We start from the raw sequence: 11,283 nt of genomic DNA, 5'->3' as shown, positions 1-11,283 counted from the left end.
ACGTCGTTGCTCCTCGGTAGGACGAAGCTGCTTCTAGAGCCAGCACGCAAAGAGCTCCGCAGCAATCCCTCTTCGCGCCCAACGAGCATGAGCTGTGCATGCGACCACAGGCTCCCACACATACCTAGACCTACACTCTGCTGGATGAGGGCGCCAGGAAACTGAGCTTGCGCGGTTCGCGAGCCGGACATTGCCATGTTGTCGGCCTTTACAGCTCGGCCCATCATCGAGCTGAAGCAGCGAGACAAAAGCAAGATCGAAACAATACTCGCCTACGGTACGCGCCCACACTGACAGATTGTTTCTTGTTGATCTTCTTTGCTGACCCTGTCTGCGCAGGCGACCGCATCCTCGTCGGTCTCAACAGCGGCGCACTGCGCGTCTACCGCCTCAACGAACTCCCTCCCCCCGAGCCCAACGGCTCTGCCCACACCAACCCGCTCGACGGCGACGACGATGCGTCCCTGACGCCGCAGCCGCCGCAGCCGGCGCCAAAGCCGACCGATCTGCTGCGCGAGGTGGAGAAGTTCTCGACGCGCGCCATTGAACAGCTCGCCATCATCAAGGAGGCCACGACCCTCGTCTCGCTGTCCAACTACTACATCTCCCTGCACAACCTGCAGACGTACGAGCTGATCGAGACGCTGTCGCGCACGAAGAATGCGTCGTGCTTCGCCGTCACCTCCAACATTGTCAAGGACCCAGACACTGGCATCCCCGAGATCATCAGTCGGCTGGCCGTGGCTGTTCGGCGGCGGCTGCTGGTATGGAACTGGCACGAGAGCGAACTGAACGCCGACGTGAGGAGATTACGCTCGCCGAGTCCATCCGGACGGTGACGTGGGTCAGCGCGACAAAGGTCGTCTGCGGCATGAACGCGGGCTACGTCACCGTCGACGTCGTGAGCCATGATGTGCAGGACATCATCAGCCCGGGATCCAGCGCCTCCGGGGGGCAGGCGAGCCGCTTCGGCGCTGTCAGCAGCGCTGGAATGGGGTACATGGGCCTGGGCGGCTACATGCCCAAGCGCTGGGCGCGAAGCTGGCCGAGGGCGAGATGCTGCTGGCAAAGGACATTAATACGCTCTTCATCACGGACGAGGGGAAGCCGGTCGAGAAGAGACAGATTCCGTGGCAGGCAGCGCCGGATTCGATTGGATACTCGTACCCCTACATCGTGGCGCTGCAGCCACCGGCAAAGGGGTCCCTGGAAGTCAGGAACCCGGACACGTTGTCGCTGCTGCAGACCCTGGCTCTTCCTGGCGCTGCGCAGTTGCATTTCCCGCCTCCGAATCTCAGCTTGGCCCACGCCGGCAAGGGCTTCCACATCTCGAGCGAACGGTCAGTGTGGAAAATGGATGCCACCGACTACGACTCGCAGATTGACGAGCTCGTGGAGAAGGCTAAATACGATGAAGCCATCAGCATACTGAACATGCTAGAAGACGCCTTGCTGAAGGACAAGACAGAGACGCTCCGCGAGGTCAGCATGCTCAAGGCGGAAGCAATGTTCAAGCAGAAGAAGTTCAGGGATTCGATGGACCTCTTCAACGAGGACCACGTGCCCGCTCCGCCGGAACGCGTTCTGAAGTTGTACCCGCCGGCGATATCAGGTGAGCTCTCTGGCTGGGGGCAGTCCCGTCAGGACGAGGCAGAAGAAGACAAACACGACGGTGATGGCTCGACAAAAGACACCAACGGGGACTCGCCGAGTTCTGAGAACCCACCAGAGACGGCAGCATCGCCGGTCAAGGCGACTGGCGGGTTCGCGAAGCTCTTCCTGGGACATCGCAAGGCTCCAGCGTCAGACACCGCATCCATCGCATCTAAGAAGCTTGGTACGGATGTAGAGGACGCGCCGAGCATCAAGGGCAAGTCTTCTGACGATTTGTCACTTGAGGAGAAGGATCTGGCAGATGCTGTTCATGCATTGACTGGCTATCTCGTGGGAACCCGGACACGGCTTCAACGCGTCATCGATCCGGTCACTACGAAATTGAAGCGGTCTGACACAAACGGCTCAACAGAAGAGGCCATCAAGAACCTGATGCCAACGTCATCCGACGAGTCGGATGCGCAGCGCGAAGGCGAGCTTCAGAGGACCTTCAGGCTCGTCGACACAACCCTTTTCCGAGCTTACATGTACTGGCGGCCCCAGCTAGCAGGTTCCCTGTTTCGCATTCCCAACCTGTGCGACCCCGAAGTGGTCAACGAGAAGCTACTAGAGCATAACAGGTTCACGGAGCTGGTCGACTTCTTCTACGGCAAGAAGCTGCACTCACAGGCATTGGAGCTGCTCAAGCGATTCGGTGCAGCGGAGAAAGCCGACGAGGCAGCGCCGACATTGCACGGTCCCGAGCGCACCATTGCCTACCTGCAGAACTTGCCTCCGCACGAGATCGACCTGATTATTCACTATTCGGAATGGACACTGAAACGCGACTCGGAGCATGCGATGGAAGTTTTCATCGCAGACTCCGAGAACGCCGAGACGTTGCCTCGTGACCGTGTTGTCACCTTTTTGAGGAGGATCGACGCCCGTCTCGAGCTGCAATACCTCGAGCACATTATTGGCGAGCTCGACGACTCGACACCTGACTTCCACAATCGGCTGGTGGAGCTCTACATTCAGCTACTCCGGGAAGGCTCCAGCGAAGGGAGTCAAGACGATCTCATGGTGCGGTTTGTGGAGTTTTTGCGGGAAAGCAAGCAGTACAGCCTCGGCAAGGCTTACGGGCTCATCCCTCGAGACGGTAAGTTTGTTGACAATGAGCCATTGTGAGATGAGACTAACCGTCACAGATCCTCTCTTTTACGAACCACAAGCGGTTGTTCCTTGAGCAACATGTGATCACATAAACAAGCACTCCAGATCTATGTCTTCAAGATGCGAGATTTATAACAAGGAGAGGAGTAAGTTTTATTCCGGACGAGCAATTTTGGGCTGCGTAACTGACAATCCAGGTATTGTAACCGTGTTCATAGAAACGACGATTCGAGTACATCGCCGGAAACGGTCGCGACCTTCCTCACCCGAGGACAAGGACGAAGACACTCCCTCCATCTACCACACGCTACTGTCACTCTACCTGACACCACCGGCACCTCACAAGACGGCCCTCGAACCGGCCCTGGATCTTCTGTCAAAGCACGGCTCACGTCTCCCCGCCACGTCAACCATGTCACTCATCCCGAGTACCCTGCCGGTGAGCGAGCTCGAATCATACTTCCGCGGCCGTATCCGCTCGGCCAACAGCGTGGTCAACGAATCTCGCATCGTTGCGGGCTTGCGGGCGACGGAGTACATCTCCAGCCAAGCCCTTCTCTTACTGGGCGACGGCATCCCTGGCGGACAGGGCGGTCGTAATCGGCGTGTCGTCATCACCGACGAGCGGCTCTGTGGCGTGTGCCACAAACGCCTCGGCGGCAGCGTCGTGTCGGTGCTGCCAGACAACACGGTGGTCCACTACGGATGCCTGAACAGGGCGACGGCGCAGAAGTCGGACGGCCAGAAGGCGGGAAGTTGGGGGCGAATGCGCTCGTCGACGCGAGACCGGCCAAGCGTTGTCGGTAACGGTGGGGAAGGAACCTGGCAGCCGACGAGTCCCTCAACGCGGGAGCGAGAGGCACCTCAGGGCGGCGGTGAAGGCACATATGTGTTCTCCTGATGACCCTGAGGCGGCTGTTTGCTTCTCTTTTCCCCTTGTGACCTTTCCTCGTCCGGTTCTCCCTTTTGTCCATTGATAGCATTTTCGACGCGCGAGGAGGGTGTGGGAGACATATACCCCTCATGTTCAGATAGTAGAGCAGCAAAGCATAGTCAAGGCAGTGCGGCGTCTGCGGCCTGTTGTTTTTTCTCCTTTCACTCTCTGTCCACTCGCTCCTCATTTCCGTGCGCAGAATGTATGCATGCGTTCAGTCCTCCTCCGGGAGCTCCTCGCCGTAGTTCTCCTCCTCTTTCGCCTCGTCGGCGGCGCCTTTGCCATTGGCGGCGGGGCCTCCGGCACCGACAGCGCGCTGTTTGTCTTCCTCCATTTTCTGCGTGAGTTGCGTGTTGACGTCGGCCTGGACAGTCGTGACGAGGTCGCGAAGGCGAGCGAGGAAGGCCGATTTGTCTGCGGCGGACGTGGACGAGGGCCCGTCGGTGCTGGCTTCTGCTGTGAAAGGAGTATCGGTAGGGTGGCTATACTGGGCAGAGAGCGACAGCTTCTGCGTGCTCACAGCGGAAGATGGCTCGGCCATTGTGGCCGGTATGCTTGTCGGATTTTCGGGGGGGAGGGGAGGAAGTGATGCTATATAGATGCGGGGTGGTGAAAAGTACTAGGTGAATGTGCCCCGCGGTGGGTTGGATTTTAAAGGTCGTTCGTTTCCAGCGTGGAATGCTAAGGTAAGCAGAGACACCCCGCCATCTCATCTGGCTGCTGTCTGCGGGGCAGCTTGATTGGAATGATAGCTGCCCCATGTTGGAGACTACCTTTCCTTAGGTGAGGTACCTTGGCTCAAGTTGTACTCAGGACAACATGGATTCGAAGCACAGCTTGGGCTCTGGGAGAACACGGTGGTAAGGAGGCTGAGGGCGAAGAAGATGGGCACGCGAGGTGAGGTACTGTACACTCGCACATATGAGCAGGTGCCAGGCTACGGTCAGGCGGTCTGTGCTCGCCCGTCCCACTGTCGACCCACTGGCTGCACCCGTACCAGTGCCCCTCGTGAAGGCCCCAGGGCACTGCAATAGGTGATGCGCCTGTCATTCCCAACCCACGTAGCTAGGTACCTACCATGCCTACCAGGTAGGTAGTCATGTCGGCATTGGGACGAGCCGCTGCTGACTGCCAACCAACTCTCCTCCTTCCAACCTCCATCACTGCGCCCCAGACCTCGATCTTGCCTCTTCGCAATCACAACAACACATAACGTCAATCCACAGCAGACGGCCCACGTGTCGTCTTGCCACCGTCCCGAGCACACCAGCGACATCATCCAAGCCCTACCCCCGTCATCTAAACCTAGTCGATCCCCGTCTCGCATTAAGACCCAAGATGTAACAGCTCCCTAAAACGTCAAAGACAATGCAACCAGCACGCCCCAATCCCCGGGCTCCCGGGAGCTTCAGTCCATTGGCAGGATCAGCTGCCGCCGCTTCATCCGCCGCCGCTGCCATGCAACCACCTCAGCGTCCCCGTCCGGCGCCTCGTCTCGACTCCGAATCTAGCGAAGACCTGAGCCTCAACGTTTCTAAGCAACGAAACCACGCTCCAAGCGCACCCGCCGGCACACCAATATACTCGCAATTCGCCTCCCAGAACAACGGCAGCACCGCCAGTCTTCAGAACTTCTCTAGGCCCACGGCGCAACGACCTCACATCAACACCAATGACCTGAATACGACATCCAACAGCAGCGTCCGTACCGCGAGCCCCCTGACCAAGAGCTACCACTCGAGGAAGCATAGCCAGACACAGGGTCTATTCGAACCGACGCTGCCATCGACAAGCACATCGAATCTCTCCCACATCTCCATGGTCCAACCGCCCGCTGCGAATCTCGCACTCACGGCGAGTCAGATTGCAGCACAGGCTGCCTTCCAACACCAGAACAACAGCGCGCACACGAGGCAGCGGTCGCAGACCGTACCCGCACCCGGCGAGGACGGTGCGCGGCGGGGAAGCAACGGCAAGGGGCCGCTGAGTCCACCGATTCTGAGTCTGACGGAAGCGAGCGGGCCACGCGAGAGCGGGTTCGGAAATCATTCATACCACAACGGGTTGCTGAACCACTCTTCTGCCGCCCACTCGGCGGCCAACGCTGCCTATCCTCGATCAGGCCAATCGTCACCGGGACTGCCACAACACCCATCGAGCCCCATACTTCCACCGCAACCGCAAGCTTTAGACCAGAGGCCGGCAAAGCTAGAGAAGGAGAAGTCGAAGGTCAAGCTCTTTTCAAGGCCCGTGAAGATCGGAACGAAGGGCGAGTCCAAGGAGAAACCTCTTCCGAGCCCCAGCAAGATTGGATCAGCATTTGCCTCCCTTTCAAAGGGGGAACTTCAGCACCAACAGTCTCGTCGACCCGAGCGCCCAGTCAATCTACAGTCTGACAACTCGTCCTCGGCGACGATCAGACCTGTGGATACGCTGGTGGAGAGGGAGGTGAAAGAGAAGGAAAAGAAGCACAACTTTCTGTCTCGGCAGAAGAACAAACTGAAGGAAGACTACCACCTGCCCCTGTCTTCAGCATCGAGCAATTCAAAACCAACAGACCCAAACGCGCCAACTAGCCTCTACAGCTTCAACATACCAGCAGGGCAGACAGCTGCCACCTCGTCTTCGTTCGCCAAGGGTCGAAAAGACAGGAAGACGGAGAGGTCAGATAGCCGGCTGGACAGCGAGTCGACTCTCAATCTGCAGTCAGAGTGGCCCGGCCCTGGCAGCTTACCCAGTGCGTCGAGTTATTCGCTCACACCCGGGGTTGATCCTACGGAGTCTGGCAAGTACGGGCTGAACAACATGTCGCTTGATGATGCCTGGCCATTCCTCAAGGCAAAAATGCTCGTCATTTTTGAGGGCGAAGACCTGCGCCAGCTTGTCGAGGACTACAATCGGCTGGTCAATCTACACATACAGTACTGCATACAACGCAGGTCACCCACCATCATGTTGGAAGATCTGAGAGAACTTCTCATGACGGGGTTCGCTTCGCTCGATCACACTCTGCGACGGACACAGGAGGACAAGGTCATCCCAGCCCTCGTTGAGATGTGGCTCATCACCTACACCTCCATCCTCCCGTATATGCAGGCTGTTTTCCTTCCCCTGGATCTCGAATTCTCTGGCTGCGGCGCCCTCATGACACCCGAACAAGCATACGACTTTTGGGGTGGCGTGCTTGACCCTGCAGGCGATGGCGTGAACCCAGCCTCCTCGGTCCTCGACATTCGTCGCATAGTTCTCGCCGCCTACCGCGACAGAATCATCCTGCCGCGATTTGAGAATCTCAAGACCATCTTCTCCCGCCTATCCCTCGAGTTTCTCCCGTCGAGCTTCGGCAACATGGCACTTGCCTCCGACTCTGTCAGCGCCCTCTCCAGCAGCCCGGCCACACAGTCCGAGCTCGGTTTGGCCCGCCCAGGCACAGCTATGAGCCTCGACCCCTCCCTCGCCAGCTACGGCTCTACTTCGACCACCCTCCTCGGCGAGGCTGTCAGCGCGGCGGGCAGCAACGGCGGCAACAGCGGGAACGCTGCCGTGAGCAGCCGCAGCCGCGCCATCAGTAACGTCAGCTATGCCAGCGGCGGCAGCGATCAGCAGCTGCGGCCATTTACGCCGTCGTCGGGAGCAGTAGGTTCGCAGCAGGTCCTCGGGCAGCGTCAGGGAGCAGAACGTCGAGGATTCGAAGCAGGTCACGGAAATGGTCGGGCGGATGCTGCAGTGCATGAGCATCCTGGCCAGCGTGGGCGTCGCCGGGGACGGGAGCGACGAGGGGAACAAGAAGATGGAGGAGCTCTGCCGGCTGCTCAAGCTGAACTGGCTCGGACGCGGACGGACAGGCCGGAATCGTAGGGGCATGGTGGGAGGCCGGGTGAGGAGAGATGTCGTGCCCGAGGGAACCAGGGAGGGCGTCAGGGTGTAGGATGTCGGCATGAAGGACGACAAGGTGCTGCTCGCAACGGACGGGGTATTTGCACTCACAACACACGGATGGGAGTTGAGCTTGGGACGGATCCTGGAAAGGGTATCTTCTGGGCGTTGATATTTTATGGCTTTAGGGGTCTGGTGGGTTTGATGTACAGAACGAGATATAGGCATCATGCCTTTCCATGAGGACAACGGCATGATGAGAATGGAAGCGGCGCCCGCGAACATGTTGCGAGGCAGCCGGTCCAATGTACATTTCACAAGGTGACGAACCGCACGTACATAGAACCAAGGTCGATTCCCGTTTGTGCACACCATACAGATGCATCACGTCCCAATACAGATTTTGGAGGGTTCGTTTTGACTATGCATATGCAACTGGGGACAATAGGTTGCTACAGTGTCACGCGACAGGGATCACACGACGCGTTAAGTTTGATGATGAAAATGGATATTGGTCATAACTAGCAACATCTATAAATACGGCAGGACCAAAATTTCAGTAGATCCTAAGAATAAATGTTAGCCGAAAGCTCCGTTGAACGTTTCTGCAAACAAGACAAGTGTTTTTTTTTATGATGTCTCAGTCATCCAAGGAAGTGTAAACCCTCATTTGCTTCAAAAGGCTCTTAGAAGCTCGAGAGGAAACTGCGAAGTTAAGGTAGGAACTTTCATCACCGACATCTGGGGGGGGGGGCGTGGAAAAACAACGTTCAAGGAGAGGGAAAGGGTACCAACCTGTGAAGCGGAGCTGCGGCCAGCTGAGCTAATTGGAATTAGTTCGACGAGGAGTAATTGCCGAGAGAAAAAGAGAACAGGAGAGGGATCTGAGAGGAAAACAGGTCAGCTGGTTTTGCTCTTGCGGGCCGCTCATAAGATGTGCGATGGCGACAGAAAGTCAGACACAGTATACTGGCAAGTAACAGGCTCCTTGCGAAGGGAGCCCGATGTTGATCTTCCTCATGGGCGATTCAGAGGAAATTGAAGACATGTGTGTATCATCATTCGATGGCCGGGGGGGTTGAGGGAAAGCAATGCGGGTGGGAGGAGCGGCTCGGAAGGAGCCAGGGGAGGAGGTGTGAGCTTACCATGAAGATATCACCACACACGACGAAGCTGTCAGCTGCAACTCCCCAAGCCCGAGGCCGGCGCTCTAGTTGAGAGCAATGGCACACTTGCGAACAAGCATCGCGACCAAAAGTAAGGCCTCGGCTGGTGAGTCGGCTTGCAGTTTCGTCGTGGTGGAAAGGTTGTGGTTGGAGAGGAAGGCTGAGATACCGGCATTGGCGGCGGGAGAAGAAGCTTTTATGGTGAGAGTTCACGACGAAAAAAAATAAACTGGAGATTGGGATTGGGTGGGTCCGACTTTGGATGCTGAGCGCACGGTGCCAGCACACGTGACCCGGGATAGGTGGCCGACTTCCGAGCGAGACGAATCCGAATTTACGGCATCTCTGTGAGGATGCCTCAGGCAGCCAGGCAGCCGGCTAGCTGCCTGGGTGTACGTGCCTGAAGCAAGTTGGCAGACTTGACAGAAAGTGGAGCTTGGCAGATATCGTGACCTCACGATGCCACTACGGATATGAAGCTTATACCTTATAGGTAGTATTATGTGAGATAGGAAGGTTTTTGGCCATTGAGGGCTGGAGTTCCGACGGCCTCGAGAGGATTCGATCGCACCAGCTCAGTACCATGTAGTCGTTTGGAGCGGTCGGTTGCAGAGCATGTAGAGCATGCAGAGCAAGTGCATGTCCCTGTTTGCTGCAGCCCACTGGCAAAAGAAGTCTCTCAGGCACGAAAACGAATGAAAGCAGGGGGCTATTGTTCAGCGGAAAAGCGACGGCCCTTGCTTCATTTGTCCACGGATAGGGTCCGCCGCTAAAGTGATAATACTCCCGATAATCGCATATATATAGCCATGTTAGCTTCATATCTGGCGATTTTCAGCCACCGGCCCCCCTCCTTGGGACCCAGACCAGCCCAGTCCTCACCAGGTCCGATGGCCATCCCCCGAGCGGCCGCCATTCCACTGTCATGGTTCCCGGCTCCTTGCGCGACCTTTCCAGGCTGACGAGTGCTTCCATGTCCTTCTGACCCTCTCTGATCGGCTCCCGCCTTACTAGCCGAGACTGGCACCTCGCCGGATTGCATTTCTGGCTTCCACTCCCCCTCTCCCCCTCTACAAGCCCCAAACCCCCAAGCCCCCCAAGCTCCAGGGACTTTCCCACGCCGACATCCCCGGACGATCTGGTGCAACCAAAGGCATCCATCCCTCTCGGTACATGACAGTAGATCTCTGTAATCAGCGTCCTATCGCCTTGTCGGGGCTGCCCCCTTTGGTTTACGAAGGAAGTCTTTTCGGAGAGAGGGTGACGATTGCTTTTTTTTCCACGGCACCGTTCCTTGCAAGTCGAGCGCACACGGAGCCCCCGAAGCTTGTCTGTCTCTCGTCCACTGAACCCTTCCCTGTTCTACACAAGCGGGTGTGCCCTGTCCCCAGTCTCAGTCCCCCAACCCAGTCCCCGTCCAGTCCCATTCCCAGTCCCAGTCCCAGTCCCAGTCCCAGTCCCAGTTCCAGTCCTAGTCCGTCCCGCTCACCCTCTCACCTCTCCGACCTTGAGTTCTCTACAAACGGGGCTGGCCAGCAGAGCGCGAGCGAGACTGACTGCGAGAGAGAGCGAGACCGACGACAGACCAAACCACACAGCCTGGGGGACCTGCAATCCGACATTCTGTCACATTCACCCTGCAGCCGGACACGACCCAAATTTTGGCACTCGGACGAAAGAACTCGACATCCCTGAGCACAGTCGGCCGACAACACGAAACAACACGACCTGACACGCCACCACGGCCACCGTCGTTGATCCACGGCGCCATTTCCCACGCTCTTGATCCTCCATCGCTCGCCCTCGACCGCAGCCTGCTGTCGCGACACGTCCCCTTTGACGATCAACAGAATCTCGCCCACAAGTCATCATCTCCAGGTCTCGACCATTTGCACGGCACAAGCACGCGATTCCACACGGCGTCCCCCCCCCCCTTTCTCTCCTCTGTCGCACTACCGTTCGCATCGCGCTCTCCCCGACCGACACCCGACCGACGCTATCTCCGCCCACTCGCTATTCCCAAGATCTGTCGATGCATCTTCGCTCTCGCGTCCCTCTACTACACCTGGCGCTCCCACAACTCCTCTGACGAACGACGCATCCTCTTCATCAGAACACATACTGCAGTCTGCATCTTACAATCTTTCTGAGCGCTTCACCTCCCCTACCCTGTGCCGTGTTTTCCGCGCGCACCGACCGCCTCCATCGCGTTTACGCTCCCAGTACCGCATCTTTTGTCTACCGCATTCTCGACGAGTCGCAGCAACAGCAGACAGCTCCGGATCAGCCAGCGCATGCGATAACGCGGAGGGGCCAGCGTCGATATCCACACGGTGGATGATCGGCTAAAAGAAGATATGATGACCAGTATGAGTATGGGACCATCCTTCGCAGGCCACCCTGCTGGCATGCACCAACACCCCGGTGTTCCTGGCCATCCCATGGCTCCTGGGATGCCTCACAATCCGAGCCAGCAGGGCGCGCCCGGCGGATGCATGCCTCTACAGATGCACATGGCCGTCTCGTGCCCTGGAGGTCAGG

The 11,283-nt window shown here is 57.8% G+C and overlaps 3 protein-coding genes across 3 annotated transcripts; 2 read left to right on the top strand and 1 right to left on the bottom strand.

Moving 5' to 3' along the window:
- Positions 1-195: 195 nt before the first annotated feature.
- VDBG_03050 (AvaB protein) lies at positions 196-3,667 on the top strand (the record flags this gene model as incomplete). The annotated part of the gene is made up of 4 exons (XM_003006865.1): positions 196-277; positions 340-764; positions 931-2,752; positions 2,985-3,667. The coding sequence occupies 4 exons, from the start codon at positions 196-198 to the stop codon at positions 3,665-3,667; spliced, it is 3,012 nt and encodes a 1,003-aa protein (XP_003006911.1).
- Positions 3,668-3,914: 247 nt separating this feature from the next.
- Positions 3,915-4,241, bottom strand: VDBG_03049 (predicted protein; the record flags this gene model as incomplete). Its single annotated transcript, XM_003006864.1, has 1 exon — positions 3,915-4,241. One exon carries the CDS (start codon positions 4,239-4,241, stop codon positions 3,915-3,917), a length of 327 nt encoding a protein of 108 aa, XP_003006910.1.
- Positions 4,242-5,068: 827 nt separating this feature from the next.
- Positions 5,069-7,558, top strand: VDBG_03048 (conserved hypothetical protein; the record flags this gene model as incomplete). The annotated part of the gene is made up of 1 exon (XM_003006863.1): positions 5,069-7,558. One exon carries the CDS (start codon positions 5,069-5,071, stop codon positions 7,556-7,558), a length of 2,490 nt encoding a protein of 829 aa, XP_003006909.1.
- Between the last annotated feature and the right edge of the window lie 3,725 nt (positions 7,559-11,283).

The sequence above is a fragment of the Verticillium alfalfae genome, genomic scaffold, assembly GCF_000150825.1.
Source record: "Verticillium alfalfae VaMs.102 supercont1.3 genomic scaffold, whole genome shotgun sequence".
NCBI classification, from domain to species: Eukaryota; Fungi; Ascomycota; class Sordariomycetes; order Glomerellales; family Plectosphaerellaceae; genus Verticillium; species Verticillium alfalfae.
The sequence above is the reverse complement of the archived record's forward strand: the minus strand, read 5'-3'. Positions and strand labels throughout refer to the sequence as shown.